Raw genomic sequence first — 19899 nt, forward strand, 5'->3', positions numbered from 1 at the left:
AGCTTGGAATATAGTTGGGGCAGATGTCATAGCGGCTATCCAATCCTTTTTCTCCTCCGGGCATCTTCTAAAACAAGTAAATGCTACAACACTTTCTTTGATTCCTAAGGTTCAAAACCTGATAAGAGCACACTTCGGACCGTCCTGGAAACAGGTAGAGAATGAGGAACTTGACCCTAACCGCGACCTACCGGTAGAACCAAAGTTATCAAAAGAAGCGTGACCCTAACCGCGACCTGCCGGTAGAACCAACACTATCAATTCTAATCCAAGAACAAAGTGAAGCTCTCACATAAGAGAAACCCTCAAATTTCATTCATGCGTTCTCTCTCAAGTACAATCAGGTGCTATTTAAGGCTGAAATGGCTTCAAAGAGAAGCAACTCCTAGAAATTACATAGCACTACTTGTCATGCATTTTCCAAGGCTGCATTTACCAAGGCTTGGAAAAGATGCATGTTACACCTACTCCTAGAAAAGTAACCAGAACTTAGGAAAAAAGATCCCAAGTAATTATAGTGACTTTGGGAACTACAAGAAAGTCTGAATGTGACTGGAGAATACAAAACATCATCTGAAATATCACCCCAAAAGTATGCACGAAAATCCAAATATAATAGAAAAGTTGGCCTTCCCATGAATACTTCTTGTCATGTGATTTGGACTTTCCAAAGTGTTGTCTTCAGGTTGGACTCAAAGCATCTTCACCCAATTGTATGAAAGTGACCCAATTAGGTGCAGCCTCTATCTCACGTTGGTCTTCTTTCCTTTGATTTTTATGATCAGGCTTTCCAAAGCTTGTTTCATCCTCTTAGTCTTGGCCCTAGTCATAGGACCTTCAATTCCATGCAAAGGATCTTTAGATGGGCTGGTTGCGTCTCTATTATTGGTTGCGTCTCTATCATTCCCTCCCTCTTCAAAAGGATTCGTCCTCGAATCAGATTCATCACCTACATCAAACAAAGATAGATCAGCCACATTAAAGGTAGCACTTACATTACCATATTCACTTGGCAAGTCCAACTTGTAGGCATTGTCATTGATCTTCTCTAGAACTTGGAAGGGTCCATCTCCTCTTGTTTGCAGCTTAGATTTCTTTGAGTGGAAAACCTCTCCTTCCTCATATGAACCCAAACCCAATCTCCTGGTTCAAAAATAACTTTAACACGCCCCTTATTTGCTTGCTTTGCATATTGCTCATTCTTCCTCTCAATGTTGCTCGAACTTTTGCATGCAGTTCCCTAATAGTATCCGCCTTTTTCTACCATCCAAATTGGTACACTCATTAGTAGGCAAAGGTAAGATGTCTAAAGGATCAAAGGATTAAAGCCATACACAACTTCAAAAGGAGAATAAGAAGTAGTAGAATGAACAGTTCTATTATAAGCAAACTCAACATGTGGCAAGCATTTCTCCCAATTTTTCAAATTCTTTGAATGATAGCACGCAACAAGTAGTAAGTGTTCTATTTACTACTTCAGTTTGTCCATCCGTTTGAGGATGTGCAACAGTAGAAAATAAGAGTTTTGTTCCTAGTTTATTCCACAAAGTTTTTCAAAAATGACTTAGGAACTTTACATCCCTATCACTTACTATTGTTCTAGGCAATCCATGCAGCGCATTATCTCTTTAAAGAACAGATCAGCAATATGTGTTGCATCATTGTTTAGAGCATGCAATGAAATGTGCCATTTTACTAAACCTATCAACAACGACAAATATACTATCTTGCCACCTTGAGATCGAGGTAATCCTAACACGAAATCCATGAAATATCAGTCCAGGGTTGATTAGACACAGGCAAAGGTGTATAGAAGCCATGGGGCATGACTTTAGATTTAGCTTGTTTACATGCTATGCACTTATCACAGACCGATTGCACATCATGCTTCATGTTAGACCAATAAAAATGCTCATGCAATATTTCTAAGGTCCTTTTTATCTCAAAATTCCCATCAATCCACCACCATGACTTTCTCTAACTAGCATTTCACGCAAGGAACAAACAGGCACACACAACTTATTTTTCTTAAACAAGAAACCGTCATGCCTATAATAGTCCCCAAAGCATGTTTAGAACAAGAATCCCATACTTGGCCAAAGTCAGAATCATTAGCATATAAGTCCTTTATAAACTCAAAACCAAGTAATTTAGTTTGCAAAGAAGTAAGCAATGCATACCTTCTGGACAATGCGTCAGCCACTTTGTTTTCCTTACCATTTTTGTACTTGATTACATAAGAAACATCTCAATGAATTCCAACCACTTGGCATGTCTTTTTTGAAGCTTACCTTGAGATCTTAGAAACTTCAAGCTTTGATGGTCAGAATGAATTATGAATTCCCTTGACCACAAGTAGTGTTGCCAAGTTTGCAAAGCTCTCACCAAAGCGTACAACTCTTTGTCATACGTGGAATAATTCAATGATGCCCCATTAAGCTTTTCACTAAAGTAAGCAATTGGTTTAGAGTCCTGCATTAGTACGGCCCCTATGCCAACACCAGATGCATCACTTTCAATTTCAAAAGCTTATCAAAATTAGGCAAACAAAGCAAAGGTGCATTGGTCAATTTTTCTTTTAATGAATTAAAAGCTTCCTCATGCACTTCATTCCACTTAAACACAACATTCTTTTTAACAAGTTCATTCAAAGGTGCAGCAATAGAACTAAAGTTCTTTACAAACCTTCTATAAAAACTTGCTAAACCATGAAAACTTCTTACCTCATTTGCATTCTTAGGTGTAGGCCATTCTCTAATTGCCCTTACCTTCTCCTCATCCACACTTATTCCTTTCGAGCTTACAACAAAACCCAAAAACACAACAGATTCATGGCAGAATGAACACTTTTAAGATTAGCATATAATTTGTTTTCTCTCAAAACATTAAGAACAACATGCAAATGATTAGCATGTTCATCTAAGGTTTTGCTATAAATCAAAATATCATCAAATATACTACAACAAATTTCCCAATGAAAGAACGCAGAACATGGTTCATTAACCTCATGAAGTGCTGGGTGCATTAGATAAGCCCAAATGGCATCACCATCCACTCATATAAACCATATTTTGTTTAAAAGCTGTTTTCCATTCATCACCTTCTTCATGCGAATTTGATAGTATCCACTCTTCAAATCTATTTAGAAAACACACACGAACCATGCAATTCATCAAGCATATCATCCAATCTAGGATAGGATATCGATACTTTACAGTGATTTTATTTATGGCTCGGCAGTCCGTACATATGCGCCACGTCCCATCTTTCTTCGGAACCAAGATCACAGGAGCAGAACACGGGCTAAGACTCTCCCTCACAAATCCTTTTTGCAGCAACTCATCTACTTGCCTTTGAATTTCTTTTGCTTCCTCTGGACTTGTTATGTAGGCTGGTCTATTTGGGATTGAAGAACCTGGAATTAAGTCATCTGATGCTCAATACCTCTTGTAGGAGTAATCCATGGGGAATTTCTTCTGGAAAAATATCACCAAATTCCTGTAACAAAAAAGCAACCATACTAGGCAAAGAAAAATTGAGTTCGTTAGTGAAATAAACATCCTTTTGTATGAGCACAAGTAGCTGCTCTTTTGCTAACAAGGCACTCTCAACCTCTCTTTGCTTGCAAATGCACTCACTCTCTTTTTTTCTCTTCTTTGGATTCTGATTTATTCTTTTCTTTCGTCTGCTGACTCTCATTTTTCTTATCTTTCCTCTCTTTTTCTTGAATGCTCAATTGCTCCTCTCTCAACTTACACTCTCTTGTAATTCTGATTTGATCAGCATAGGCCTCGGTTGGTTGGAGAGGTGTTAAAACAATAGTGTGATTGTTCATAACAAGAGTGTATCTATTTTTGTACCCATCATGAATAACCCTTCTATCAAATTGCACGGACGCCCAAGAAGTAGATGTCCAGCATGCATGGTGCCACATCACAAAGAACTTCATCCTTGTATTTACCGATGGAAAATGAAATCATCACTTGCTTAGTCACCCTTATGTCTCCACAATCATTCAGCCACTGAAGTCATATGGATTAGGTGCTTTAATGTGGGCAAACTCAATTTTTCAACCAACAAGGTGCTAGCAACATTAGTGCAACTCCCACTATCAATGATTAAGCTGCATACCTTGTCGTTTATATGGCATCTTGTATGAAATATATGCTCACGTTGCTCCTCATTACCACCCGCCTTAGGTTGCATGTTGAGAGCACGCCTAGTAACAAGCACATCTCCAACAACAGGTTCAGCAACTTCAACATCACTACAATCCTCCAATGGTGGCATGTCATCATCACTTGAGCTCACACTCTCTATGTCTCCATTATCCAGCAGTATCATGGCTCTTTTATTTGACATTGAGAAGCAATATGTCCAACTCCTTGACACCTGAAACATTTGATATCACGAGATCTAGAGGATGAATTAGTTTCCATTTTACCTTTAGGTGCAGCAATCGAATTTTTGGCCTTTGCATCTTCTTTTGGCTTTGACACAGATTTGTTATTTTGCCAATTCGATTTCCATGAGGAACTAGTAGTAAATTTGGAAGTACTCTTAGCTTTCAATTGCCTTTCCACTAGAATAGCTTGTGCAGCAAATCCTCCATCTCTATATAATGTTGCAATTCTACTACATCAGCTATCTCCTTCTTTAAACCTCCAATGAATCTAGCCATAGTTGCCTCTCGGTCTTCTTCAACATTGGCTCTAATCATGGCTATTTCCATCTCCTTATAGTAATCTTCCACACTCATGGAGCCTTGAGTTAGACTTTGCAATTTCCTGTGCAAATCTCTATAGTAGTGGCTGGGTACAAACCTTTTTCTCATGACAGCCTTCATCTCATCCCATGTACCAATAGGCCTCTCCCCATTTCTACGTCTACAAGTCACCATTTGATCCCACCAAATACTAGCATAATCATGGAACTCAACAATGGCTAGTTAACCCTCTTCTCCTCGGAATATTATGACATTCAAACACATGTTCAACCTTTCTCTCCCACTCTAAATATAATTCAGGATCATTTTTACCTTGGAATGCAGGGATTGTCATCTTAATACTTCCCAAATGACTGTCTTTTCTTGATTCATCTCTTGCCTCCTTCCATTACTTCTTCCATCCGAATACTCCTCTTCTTCTTCTTCTTCAAACATCCGCCCCCTCAAAGGTTTGAGTCTGCTTGGTGATTCCAAATCATTCATTCGTGCACCAAGCTTAGTAAGTTGATCAGCAATGGCTTTCATCCATAACTTCATATCAACATCTGGTTGTTTATTACCTTCACTACTCATCTTTGTATGCTGCAATCACAAGATTAGTATAAACAGAATAGGTCCTCACACACTCCTTCTCTGGTGGACACCTTTTTATGGCTTTTCTTGATGATGATCTCACGCCTCTTGCCTTTTACCACTTAGCTTCACCTTATGAGCTCTTAAATAAGAACCTTTTGGATGTTTCTACACAACAGGAAACCAGTAAGGAGTCGATGATAACCTTAGGGGAACAAGAACTCGCAAGGAACAATTTAATTGGAACCAACAAAGGGTTCAAGAAGGTTTGAATTGAGAACAATTCAATGGAAGCGTTAAAGAACCCACAAGGAATTAGAAGCAAAATCTGCCCCCGGAATTTTTTTTTTTTTTTTTTCTTTTTTTCTTCTTCTCTTCTTCCTTCTCTTTTTTTTTTTTTTTTTTGAATAGCAGAACAGAAGGAACAGGACGATGACACAAACCGGATTAAAGAAGATGTCACCAAGGATATAGAGATAAACAACAGCGGGAACACCTTTTTTTTTTTTGAATTAAACAAGATAAACACACAAAGGATAGATAACACCTGATTTCAGGAACCCGGGCTCTGATACCAAAATAAAGGAGCACACTTCGACCGTCCTGAAACAGGTAGAGAAGCAAAGGAACCTTTGACCCTAACCGCGACCTGCCGGTAGAACCAAAGTTATCAAAAGAAGCGTGACCCTAACCGCGACCTGCCGGTAGAACCAACACTATCAAGTTCTAATCCAAGAACAAAGGTGAAGCTCTCACATAAGAGAAACCCTCAAATTTCATTCATGCGTTCTCCCCTCTCAAGTACAATCAGGTGCTATTTTAAGGCTGAAATGGCTTCAAAGAGAAGCAACTCCTAGGAAATTACATAGCACTACTTGTCATGCATTTTCCAAGGCTGCATTTACCAAGGCTTGGAAAAGATGCATGTTACACCTACTCCTAGAAAAGTAACCAGAACTTAGGAAAAAGATCCCAAAGTAATTATAGTGACTTTGGGAACTACAAGAAAGTCTGAATGTGACTTGGGGAATACAAAACATCATCTGAAATATCACCCCAAAAGTATGCACGAAATCCAAATGCCATGAATAAGCCTTCATGGAACTTTCCAAAGTGTTGTCTTCAGGTTGGACGTCAAAGCATCTTCACCAATTGTATGAAAGTGACCCAATTAGGTGCAGCCTCTATCTCACGTTGGTCTTCTTTTCCTTTGATTTTATGATCAGGCTTTCCAAAGCTTGTTTCATCCTCTTAGTCTTGGCCCTAGTCATAGGACCTTCAATTCCATGCAAAGGATCTTTAGATGGGCTGGTTGCGTCTCTAATTATTGGTTGCGTCTCTATCAAAACCCTACCAAGGTAAAGCACTTTAGACCAATTTCTTGTTGTAACACTGTTTACAAGTATATGCAAAGCTCATAGCAAAAGGGTGAAGGTGGTACTTCCAGGATTGGTGGGACCTTTCTAAACCCTCTGTTGCAAGTCGACGTATTAGTGATAATATCATTTTCTGCCAAGAGTTAATGCGGAACTATCATCGCTCTAGTGGCTCTCCGAGATGTGCTCTTAAGGTGGATCTAATGAAGGCATATGACTCGTTCGGTGGAATTTTTACTGGCTGTATTACGTGTTATGGGGTTTTCGGATAGAGTTGTTAGATGGATTGCGGCGTGTATCTCCACTACTCGCTCCCATCTCTATTAATGGTGAACTTCATGGATTCTTCCTCTGGGGGTCGGGGCTTGCGGCAAGGGGATCCTATGTCACCTTATCTTTTTGTCCTTGCCATGGAGGTCTTTTCGGGTTCTGATGGCTAATATGGTAAGGGACAATGGTTTCCAGTACCATTGGCGTTGTGAAAAGAAAAAGATCTCTCACTTGTGCTTTGCAGATGATCTTATGATTTTCTGTAAAGCGGATTTGGCTTCTGTGTCTTTGATCGGTGTGTTGTCTTCAGCAATTTCGAGACTTCTCTGGACTTATACCAAATCCAGATAAGAGCAGCATATTCATTTGTGGAGTGCCTTTCGAGCTTCGAGTGCAGCTTTTGGATATCCTCGGGCATAATGAAGGAGCGCTTCCGATTAGGTATCTTGGGTGCCACTGATAACGACTAAGTTAAAGCTACTGATTGTAAGGTGTTGGTGAACCGGATATGCCAAACCAAGAGTTGGACTTGTCGTGCTCTCTCCTTTGCAGGTAGATTACAACTCATCAAGTCTATTTTGTTTTCCATCCAAGTTTATTAGTCCTCCTTATTCATCTTGCCCAAATCAATTATTAAGAAGGTGAATCCACTTTACGCTTTCCTTTGGAAAGGTTGTGAGCTTAAACTAGAGGTGCGAAGGTAGCATGGGACAATATTGTTTGCCTAAGGAGGAAGGGGTTTGGGCATTAAGAACATGGTGACTTGGAATAGGGCAGCCATGACCAAAATACTATGGCCTCTGTATGATGACGGTAACTCTCTTGGTCTTCTTGGGTTCGTTCTCATCTTTTGCGAGGCAGATATTTGGGAGATCAAAGCCCCAGGGATTGCTCTTGGAGTTGGCGAAGATTCTTAGTCTTCGCAGCCTTGTCTGATGGAAGATGAGAATCGAGTGGGCAATAGGATAGTATTTCACTTTAGTTTGACCATTGGCATCCCTTGGTCCTCTTATTGAGGTGTTGGGGAAACGTTTTATCTATGATTCTGGCTTTGGGCAGAATGCCATGGTGGAGCTATTATTGACGGCCAGGAGTGGCACTGGCCTATCTCTCGCTCCCCTGCATGGCTTGAGCTCATTAGTAGTACTCTTACTTCATTCCGGCCAGATAGCAGAAGGTCGGATATCTTGCAGTGGATTGATGCTCCGAAGGGTTCCTTCTCTGTTCGTGGTGTTTGGGGAGTCGTTGCGCCCAGCGTCATAGTAGAGTGGACTGGTGGAAGTTGTTTGCATAGCCAAGCTATTCAAGGATGTCCTTTATTCTTTGGTTAGCCATCTAGGATGCCTTGTATACTCAAGCTAAGCTTATACCTTTGGCATTATTCAGGTCACCCAATGTGTTTTGTGTGGGGTGGGCATGAGGATGTGGATCATTTATTTTTTGAGTGCCCATTCTCTCAACGCATCTGGTCTGTTCTTTGTGCCAAGTGTAATATTCTGTGGCTTCGCGTAGATGGATGGATACGATCTCTTGGCTTTCTCACATGGATGGTCATTCACTCTTGGGTCAAACTGCAAAGCTATAGTGGCAGCTGTGGTCTACTACATTGGAGGGAACGAAATGCTCGTTTGCATGGCGATGGCCCTACACATGAGTGTATTCTTCTGAGAGAGATTACTTTTGTATTGTGACTCGGATTAATCTCACACGGGGTGTGATTCCATCTCCTGCTAATAATGGCTTCACAGTTCGTGGGATTCTCTGATGATCTTTTGACACTCTCGTCATTTTGTTCTTACAAGCTTTGTAGTTAGTTGTTGTGGCTAGAGGGGTATGCCCTCCTAGCCTTTGATTTTAGGGTATGCCCTTGTGCATTTGTACGTCATTTCTTCAATTTGGATATATATACACTTACCTTTATCCAAAAAAAAGGTTTAATCCCTTTGGGTGGGTCAACTAATGTCCATACATCATTGACCTTCATGGATTCCATTTCGAATTGCATGGCTCCAAGCCATTTATCAAAGTCATACCTCTGCATTGCATCCATATAGGTGATCAGATCCTCATCGTTTTCATCAAGCTAGAAGGGATCCCCGTCCTAGACCAAAAAATTATAGTATCTGTCCGACTGATGTGGTACTCTACCTGATCATCTTAATGGTACATCTAAGATGGGTTCGGAATCTGATCTTAATCAAATCTGACTCAATTGGTTCAGTGGATAGTGTTGGATCTTCTACATGTTGAACTTTCCTAAGTTCTACATTAGAGCTACTACTTCCTTCTCCAAGAAATTCCTTCTCCAAGAAAATAACTCTATTGTTTACGAACAACTTTTGTTTTTAGCAAGGTTGAAATAATATCCTTTAGTCTCTTTAGGATAACCGATAAAGAACATATGTCAGACTTGGCCTCAAATTTGTCTGCTTTCAAACATTTGATATAAGCCGGACATCCCCAAACCCTAAGATGAGAAAGTACCGATTTCCATCCCGTCCACATCTCATGTGGTGTTTTAGTTACAGATTTACTCGGAACCTTATTAAGAATATAAACAGGGCTAACTCAGTGCATATCCCTAAAAGGATATAGGGTAGATTACCAAAACCTATCATGGATCGAACCATATCCAACAGAGTCGATTTCTCCTTTCTACGGTGTACAGGAGGAGTCCATTAGGAGAGGATCCCATTCTCTGCCCTAGATATGTCAAAAAACTCACTAGAGAGATATTCTCCTCCTCGGTCTGACCGAAGAATTTTAATACTCTTTCCAGTTTGTTTTCGACTTCATTACGAATATAATTTGAACATTTCAAAATAATTCAATTATGTCTCATTAAATAGACATAACCACCTCGAAAAATTATCTGTGAACGTAATGGAAATATGAATATCCACCTCTAGCATTTATGCTTGTTGGCCCAAATACATCAGAATGTACAAGGGTCAATAAATCACTAGCTCGTTCACTTTTTTCAGTAATAGGTGATTTGGTCATCTTTTCAAGAAGACATGACTCATAGGTTGTCAATGACTCACAATCATTAACATTGGAGGATTCCTCTTTACTTAACCTGTTCATCGTGTTCTTGTTAATATGACCTAGCCTATGATGCCAAAGATAGACATCCGTGACATATCTATTCTAGGGCGCTTACTTGACTTGTACATTACATTAACAGGCTGTGGAAATATATAAATACCATTACTCAATTGTCCATGCATTACAGTAAAATCATTCATAATGATATCACAATAATTTCTTTTATTGAAATCTCATAACCATTCATGGCCAAAAGGCCTACAGAAATTATATTCAATAGAAAAGGACAAAAATGACAATCATTTAAGACAATTTCATGAGAATTGAATACAAGTTTCATAATTCCTGAAGCTAGAACTGGAACTGATCTTCCATCTCCAATGTTCAGGAATTCTTTCGCTTTCTCCAAATCTCTTATTGACCTGAAGTCCCCACAAACGAATTGTAATATTAAATGGGCTTATAGTATCCAATACCCAAGTCGAATTATTACAATTGAGAAATTACAAGGTGTTATCATATAAATACCTTGATCAGCACTGATTGTATCTTTTTCTTTTGCCTGTTTGGGTCAAGAGAGGTAATGTACTGAGGACAGTTCCTCTTTCAATGCCCCTTCCTTCTTACAGTAGAAGCATTCTGCCTTACTTTGATTAGCCTCATCTTCTTGGTCTGACTTGGCTTAGCATGCTGCACCTTTTTCTTTTGATTCTTATTTTTCTTCCCTTTCTTAAAGGACCACGACCCCTGGACGAAACTCCCACTAAATTCACCGACCCTTTTAGGAGTTGGTGATCCTTCTCAAATATTGTAGTAAACCCAACAATTGGTGATAATTTACTGCCAGTTTCGTCATACGAAAGTGAGCGAGAAATGGGCGGTATGAACCAGAAAGAGGAGTTCAGTATAACATCCTTCCCTAATTGATCATGTAAGAGGAAATCCGAGAGTGCCTAGGCGCTCGATTAACTCAATCATGTACAATACATGATCGGTCACCGAGGCCCCCGTGATAGAGACGCAACCAATGATGACGCAACCAGCCCATCTAAAGATCCTTTGCATGGAATTGAAGGTCCTATGACTAGGGCCAAGACTAAGAGGATGAAACAAGCTTTGGAAAGGCCTGATCATAAAAATCAAAGGAAAAGAAGACCAACGTGAGATAGAGGCTGCACCTAATTGGGTCACTTTCATACAATTGGGTGAAGATGCTTTGAGTCCAACCTGAAGACAACACTTTGGAAAGTCCAAATCACATGACAAGAAGCATTCATGGGAAGGCCAACTTTCCTATTATATTTGGATTTTTCGTGCATACTTTTGGGGTGATATTTCAGATGATGTTTTGTATTCCCCAAGTCACATTCAGACTTTCTTGTAGTTCCCAAAGTCACTATAATTACTTTGGGATCTTTTTCCTAAGTTCTGGTTACTTTTCTAGGAGTAGGTGTAACATGCATCTTTTCCAAGCCTTGGTAAATGCAGCCTTGGAAAATGCATGACAAGTAGTGCTATGTAGTTTCCTAGGAGTTTGCTTCTCTTTGAAGCCATTTCAGCCTTAAAATAGCACCTGATTGTACTTGAGAGGGGGAGAACGCATGAATGAAATTTGAGGGTTTCTCTTATGTGAGAGCTTCACCTTTGTTCTTGGATTAGAACTTGATAGTGTTGGTTCTACCGGCAGGTCGCGGTTAGGGTCACGCTTCTTTTGATAACTTTGGTTCTACCGGCAGGTCGCGGTTAGGGTCAAGTTCCTCATTCTCTACCTGTTTCCAGGACGGTCCGAAGTGTGCTCTATCATTTGGTATCAGAGCCCGGTTCCTGAAATCAGGTGTTATCTATCCTTTGTGTGTTTATCTTGTTTAATTCAAAAAAAAAAAAAGGTGTTCCGCTGTTGTTTATCTCTATATCCTTGGTGACATCTTCCTTTAATCGGTTTGTGTCATCGTCCTTGTTTCTTTCTGTTCTGCTATTTCAAAAAAAAAAAAAAAAAGAGAAGGAAGAAAGAAGAAGAAGAAAAAAAAGAAAAAAAAAAAAAAAAGAAGAAAAAATTCGGGGCAGATTTTGCTTCTAATTTCCTTGTGGGTTCTTTAACGCTTCCATTGAATTGTTCTCAATTCAAACCCTTCCTTGAACCCTTTGTTGGTTCCAATTAAATTGTTCCTTGCGAGTTCTTGTTCCCTAAGGTAATCATCGACTCCTTACTGTTTCCTGTTGTGTAGAAACATCCAAAAGGTTCTTATTTAAGAGCTCATAAGGTGAAGCTAAGTGGTAAAAGGCAAGAGGGTGAGATCATCATCAAGAAAAAGCCATAAAAGAGTGTCCACCAGAGAGAGGAGTGTGTGAGGACCTATTCTGTTTATACTAATCTTTTGATTGCAGCATACAAAGATGAGTAGTGAAGGTAGTAAACAACCAGATGTTGATATGAAGTTATGGATGAAAGCCATTGCTGATCAACTTACTAAGCTTGGTGCACGAATGAATGATTTGGAATCACCAAGCAGACTCAAACCTTTGAGGGGGCGGATGTTTGAAGAAGAAGAAGAAGAGGAGTATTCGGATGGAAGAAGTAATGGAAGGAGGCAAAGAGATGAATCAAGAAAAAGACAGTCATTTGGGAAGTATTAAGATGACAATCCCTGCATTCCAAGGTAAAAATGATCCTGAATTATATTTAGAGTGGGAGAGAAAGGTTGAACATGTGTTTGAATGTCATAATTATTCCGAGGAGAAGAGGGTTAAACTAGCCATTGTTGAGTTCCATGATTATGCTAGTATTTGGGTGGGATCAAATGGTGACTAGTAGACGTAGAAATGGGGAGAGGCCTATTGGTACATGGGATGAGATGAAGGCTGTCATGAGAAAAAGGTTTGTACCCAGCCACTACTATAGAGATTTGCACAGGAAATTGCAAAGTCTAACTCAAGGCTCTATGAGTGTGGAAGATTACTATAAGGAGATGGAAATAGCCATGATTAGAGCCAATGTTGAAGAAGACCGAGAGGCAACTATGGCTAGATTCATTGGAGGTTTAAAGAAGGAGATAGCTGATGTGGTAGAATTGCAACATTATATAGAGATGGAGGATTTGCTGCACAAAGCTATTCTAGTGGAAAGGCAATTGAAAGCTAAGAGTACTTCCAAATTTACTACTAGTTCCTCATGGAAATCGAATTGGCAAAATAACAAATCTGTGTCAAAGCCAAAAGAAGATGCAAAGGCCAAAAATTCGATTGCTGCACCTAAGGTAAAATGGAAACTAATTCATCCTCTAGATCTCGTGATATCAAATGTTTCAGGTGTCAAGGAGTTGGGCATATTGCTTCTCAATGTCCAAACAAAAGAGCCATGATACTGCTGGATAATGGAGACATAGAGAGTGTGAGCTCAAGTGATGATGACATGCCACCATTGGAGGATTGTAGTGATGTTGAAGTTGCTGAACCTGTTGTTGGAGATGTGCTTGTTACTAGGCGTGCTCTCAACATGCAACCTAAGGCGGGTGGTAATGAGGAGCAACGTGAGCATATATTTCATACAAGATGCCATATAAACGACAAGGTATGCAGCTTAATCATTGATAGTGGGAGTTGCACTAATGTTGCTAGCACCTTGTTGGTTGAAAAATTGAGTTTGCCCAAATTAAAGCACCCTAATCCATATAGACTTCAGTGGCTGAATGATTGTGGAGACATAAGGGTGACTAAGCAAGTGATGATTTCATTTTCCATCGGTAAATACAAGGATGAAGTTCTTTGTGATGTGGCACCTATGCATGCTGGACATCTACTTCTTGGGCGTCCGTGGCAATTTGATAGAAGGGTTATTCACGATGGGTACAAAAATAGATACACTCTTGTTATGAACAATCACACTATTGTTTTAACACCTCTCCAACCAACCGAGGCCTATGCTGATCAAATCAGAATTACAAGAGAGTGTAAGTTGAGAGAGGAACAATTGAGCATTCAAGAAAAAGAGAGGAAAGATAAGAAAAATGAGAGTCAGCAGACGAAAGAAAAGAATAAATCAGAATCCAAAGAAGAGAAAAAAAAGAGAGTGAGTGCATTTGCAAGCAAAAGAGAGGTTGAGAGTGCCTTGTTAGCAAAAGAGCAGCTACTTGTGTTCATACAAAAGGATGTTTATTTCACTAACGAACTCAATTTTTCTTTGCCTAGTATGGTTGCTTTTTTGTTACAGGAATTTGGTGATATTTTTCCAGAAGAAATTCCCCATGGATTACCTCCTACAAGAGGTATTGAGCATCAGATTGACTTAATTCCAGGTTCTTCAATCCCAAATAGACCAGCCTACAGAACAAGTCCAGAGGAAGCAAAAGAAATTCAAAGGCAAGTAGATGAGTTGCTGCAAAAAGGATTTGTGAGGGAGAGTCTTAGCCCGTGTTCTGCTCCTGTGATCTTGGTTCCGAAGAAAGATGGGACGTGGCGCATGTGTACGGACTGCCGAGCCATAAATAAAATCACTGTAAAGTATCGATATCCTATCCCTAGATTGGATGATATGCTTGATGAATTGCATGGTTCGTGTGTGTTTTCTAAAATAGATTTGAAGAGTGGATACTATCAAATTCGCATGAAAGAAGGTGATGAATGGAAAACAGCTTTTAAAACAAAATATGGTTTATATGAATGGATGGTGATGCCATTTGGCTTATCTAATGCACCCAGCACCTTCATGAGGTTAATGAACCATGTTTTGCGTTCTTTCATTGGGAAATTTGTTGTAGTGTATTTTGATGATATTTTGATTTATAGCAAAACCTTAGATGAACATGTTAATCATTTGCATGTTGTTCTTAATGTTTTGAGAGAAAACAAATTATATGCTAATCTTAAAAAGTGTTCATTTTGCCATGAATCTGTTGTGTTTTTGGGTTTTGTTGTAAGCTCGAAAGGAATAAGTGTGGATAAGGAGAAGGTAAGGGCAATTAGAGAATGGCCTACACCTAAGAATGCAAATGAGGTAAGAAGTTTTCATGGTTTAGCAAGTTTTTATAGAAGGTTTGTAAAGAACTTTAGTTCTATTGCTGCACCTTTGAATGAACTTGTTAAAAAGAATGTTGTGTTTAAGTGGAATGAAGTGCATGAGGAAGCTTTTAATTCATTAAAAGAAAAATTGACCAATGCACCTTTGCTTTGTTTGCCTAATTTTGATAAAGCTTTTGAAATTGAATGTGATGCATCTGGTGTTGGCATAGGGGCCGTACTAATGCAGGACTCTAAACCAATTGCTTACTTTAGTGAAAAGCTTAATGGGGCATCATTGAATTATTCCACGTATGACAAAGAGTTGTACGCTTTGGTGAGAGCTTTGCAAACTTGGCAACACTACTTGTGGTCAAGGGAATTCATAATTCATTCTGACCATCAAAGCTTGAAGTTTCTAAGATCTCAAGGTAAGCTTCAAAAAAGACATGCCAAGTGGTTGGAATTCATTGAGATGTTTCCTTATGTAATCAAGTACAAGAATGGTAAGGAAAACAAAGTGGCTGACGCATTGTCCAGAAGGTATGCATTGCTTACTTCTTTGCAAACTAAATTACTTGGTTTTGAGTTTATAAAGGACTTATATGCTAATGATTCTGACTTTGGCCAAGTATGGGATTCTTGTTCTAAACATGCTTTTGGGGACTATTATAGGCATGATGGTTTCTTGTTTAAGAAAAATAAGTTGTGTGTGCCTGTTTGTTCCTTGCGTGAAATGCTAGTTAGAGAAAGTCATGGTGGTGGATTGATGGGACATTTCGGGATAAAAAGGACCTTAGAAATATTGCATGAGCATTTTTATTGGTCTAACATGAAGCATGATGTGCAATCGGTCTGTGACAAGTGCATAGCATGTAAACAAGCTAAATCTAAAGTCATGCCCCATGGCTTCTATACACCTTTGTCTGTGTCTAATCAACCCTGGACTGATATTTCAATGGATTTCGTGTTAGGATTACCTCGATCTCAAGGTGGCAAAGATAGTATATTTGTCGTTGTTGATAGGTTTAGTAAAATGGCACATTTCATTGCATGCTCTAAAACCAATGATGCAACACATATTGCTGATCTGTTCTTTAAAGAGATAATGCGCTTGCATGGATTGCCTAGAACAATAGTAAGTGATAGGGATGTAAAGTTCCTAAGTCATTTTTGGAAAACTTTGTGGAATAAACTAGGAACAAAACTCTTATTTTCTACTGTTGCACATCCTCAAACGGATGGACAAACTGAAGTAGTAAATAGAACACTTACTACCTTGTTGCGTGCTATCATTAAAAAGAATTTGAAAAATTGGGAGAAATGCTTGCCACATGTTGAGTTTGCTTATAATAGAACTGTTCATTCTACTACTTCTTATTCTCCTTTTGAAGTTGTGTATGGCTTTAATCCTTTGACTCCTTTAGACATCTTACCTTTGCCTACTAATGAGTGTACCAATTTGGATGGTAAGAAAAAGGCGGATACTATTAGGGAATTGCATGCAAAAGTTCGAGCCAACATTGAGAGGAAGAATGAGCAATATGCAAAGCAAGCAAATAAGGGGCGTATTAAAGTTATTTTTGAACCAGGAGATTGGGTTTGGGTTCATATGAGGAAGGAGAGGTTTTCCACTCAAAGAAAATCTAAGCTGCAAACAAGAGGAGATGGACCCTTCCAAGTTCTAGAGAAGATCAATGACAATGCCTACAAGTTGGACTTGCCAAGTGAATATGGTAATGTAAGTACTACCTTTAATGTGGCTGATCTATCTTTGTTTGATGTAGGTGATGAATCTGATTCGAGGACGAATCCTTTTGAAGAGGGAGGGAATGATAGAGACGCAACCAATGATAGAGACGCAACCAGCCCATCTAAAGATCCTTTGCATGGAATTGAAGGTCCTATGACTAGGGCCAAGACTAAGAGGATGAAACAAGCTTTGGAAAGCCTGATCATAAAAATCAAAGGAAAAGAAGACCAACGTGAGATAGAGGCTGCACCTAATTGGGTCACTTTCATACAATTGGGTGAAGATGCTTTGAGTCCAACCTGAAGACAACACTTTGGAAAGTCCAAATCACATGACAAGAAGCATTCATGGGAAGGCCAACTTTCCTATTATATTTGGATTTTCGTGCATACTTTTGGGGTGATATTTCAGATGATGTTTTGTATTCCCCAAGTCACATTCAGACTTTCTTGTAGTTCTCAAAGTCACTATAATTACTTTGGGATCTTTTTCCTAAGTTCTGGTTACTTTTCTAGGAGTAGGTGTAACATGCATCTTTTCCAAGCCTTGGTAAATGCAGCCTTGGAAAATGCATGACAAGTAGTGCTATGTAATTTCCTAGGAGTTGCTTCTCTTTGAAGCCATTTCAGCCTTAAAATAGCACCTGATTGTACTTGAGAGGGGGAGAACGCATGAATGAAATTTGAGGGTTTCTCTTATGTGAGAGCTTCACCTTTGTTCTTGGATTAGAACTTGATAGTGTTGGTTCTACCGGCAGGTCGCGGTTAGGGTCACGCTTCTTTTGATAACTTTGGTTCTACCGGCAGGTCGCGGTTAGGGTCAAGTTCCTCATTCTCTACCTATTTCCAGGACGGTCCAAAGTGTGCTCTTATCACCCCGTCCTTCATACGTGTGCTGAAAATAGCACAACTGGTCTTGTGCCTTTCAACGTCGTCAGGAATATCGAAGGATTCGTTCAACACTTGAACAATCTTTTCAGGCTGTGCATTTTCAAACCAATGGCTGAACACGTCGTTCATTGTAGCGAGCATAATGCAGCGGACAGTGATACGGTCATTGAGCCACTTCTGATAAGTGTCTCTGACTGTACCCCATGCATTAGCAGCGGGCTGCTCAGGTGCTGGATCCATTATCACTTAAAGAATCCATTCATGCTCTAACACAATCTTAAGTTTTCTAAGCCAGTTGTTGAAATTGGGTCTAGTCAACTTGTTATTATCCAACAATGAACGAAGTGACAAACTAGTGGCCATTTCTGCAAAAAAAAATTACCTATTAGTATATAAATTGACAAAATCCTAAAGACTTGAACTTTAGTCTAAAGGTTCTCCCGCTATTTTATACAAATTTGTAGCCACTGCCTCAAATTTGAAGAATTACACTTAACTCTTTAGTAGGCACTAGAACCCAATAGATCGCATATGGGCCCGAGTGTGGCTCGGCCAACCCATATGCACCTATCGGTAGGTTCTGAACCAATTATTTCACCAAATAACTTCTAGTGATGATTTTTGCCCCAATATCTTCGGCAGGCGTGTGAGCCTCCACCAAGAATCCTGATTAGGTCCAACCATTAAATGACAGGGTTCCGTGTAATCTACTAATAGATGACCAAGCCTGAGTGTGGCTCGGTCCACCTGATCACCTATTTAAGGTACACTCGACTCATCATATATTAAATGACAATTTCAATGGCAAATAATCACCAGGCGTGTGGCGCTTCCAATGATTATCTAGCCATTGGACCCATTATCACCCAACTTAATGGGAGGCTATAACCTAATTATCTCCATAACTATGTCATTTTAGGGGCCTAATAATTTTAGAGGATCTAATTGAGAATAGATAAGAAGAATCGGTTAATCTAGATCCTCCCACTGACTTCATCAAGTCAGATTAATAATGTCATGTTACCTCGAATCGGGGCTGGACCGGATGCGGATCAAGGTATAAACTAGATCAGGTCGCTGGACGGGTTCGAGGTCTGACCGTGCTCTATGGTGATTTGGGCAATTTGGAAACCAAATCTGGGCCCTGGGATCACCTAGGGAAACGTGTGCAAGATCTAGGAGGAATACCCAAGAGCATGGGGCTGTGGGCACGTGCTCCAAGGCATGTATTGTTGAGAATACATGCTGGTTCATCATCTGGAGGAAAACTGCTGCAACGAGTCTGATTAGTGTTGAGGGCTTATTTCGAAGCATGGGCTGAATCCGAAAAATTAGGATGCATAGAAATGTGTGCCACTGATGGAGGTATGTGGCATAAGTCTCCAAAAGGCAAGGGGAAGGGGAAGGGGAGGCATCCGGTAGAGCTGGAGAGACCAGGAGAGTTTATTGTAATCAGTTGAGTGGTTATTCAATAAAGTTCTCTTTTCCTGTATTTCTCCTTCTTCTTCGTGGTATTTTCTGGTGTCGTGCTTCGCTGCATTATTATTATTATTGTTAGGCATGACCTAAGTCATAGGGACTAGGTTCCCATGCCAGGAAGGCTGATCGGTTCGCTTCGGTAGACCGAGCCGTATGTTGTTGGGATCCGCTTTGAGATCCTTCGTCCGTGACACTTGGTATCAGAGCTATACCAGAAACGAAGGAGACGACCTCTACGGTAGCTTCCATGGTGGGAATGGCGGATGCATCATCTTCGACCGTGGATCTCGATCCAGCCTCAAGAGGAGGTACGGCGATTGGTAGAACACATCCAGTTGATGATTCCTTACAAGGGTTATGCATTGCATCTCCGGTTATCTCTGCCGAAAATCGATTACAGAGGTGTGAGGCCCAAATAGCTGAGGTTGAAGGGTGAATGGAGGACCTTGAGGGTAGGGACGCAACCCTCCGAGGGGAGATCGCCGCTCAGCTGAACCAGATTTCATTCGATATGGAGCAGTGCTATATGGAAGTGTTGCGGCATAGCAAGGAGTTGGAGACCATGGTGAAGGCTCTCCAAAATCAGGTGGTTGACCTTTTAAAGGAAAGTACCACCACGGGCATGGCCTCTTCTCCATTGACAATGGAGGTCGCAAGAGAGACCACGCGCCCCCTGCACAAGCTTGATGTTCCCAAGCCACAGGAGTTCTACAGTTGGCGGTCCGCGAAGGAGGTGGATAACTTCCTTTTTGCCGTAGAACAATATCTGCAGGTCACCGACGTAAGGGAGGA

At 40.1% G+C, this 19899-nt stretch overlaps 1 protein-coding gene across 1 annotated transcript; it reads left to right on the top strand.

The window, feature by feature from the left end:
* Positions 1 to 12791: 12791 nt before the first annotated feature.
* LOC120105113 lies at positions 12792 to 15230 on the top strand. Its single transcript, XM_039117278.1, has 3 exons — positions 12792 to 13117; positions 13300 to 14983; positions 15219 to 15230. The coding sequence occupies exons 1-3, from the start codon at positions 12792 to 12794 to the stop codon at positions 15228 to 15230; spliced, it is 2022 nt and encodes a 673-aa protein (XP_038973206.1).
* Positions 15231 to 19899: the final 4669 nt, after the last annotated feature.

Source organism: Phoenix dactylifera, unplaced genomic scaffold (assembly GCF_009389715.1).
Source record: "Phoenix dactylifera cultivar Barhee BC4 unplaced genomic scaffold, palm_55x_up_171113_PBpolish2nd_filt_p 000195F, whole genome shotgun sequence".
NCBI classification, from domain to species: Eukaryota; Viridiplantae; Streptophyta; class Magnoliopsida; order Arecales; family Arecaceae; genus Phoenix; species Phoenix dactylifera.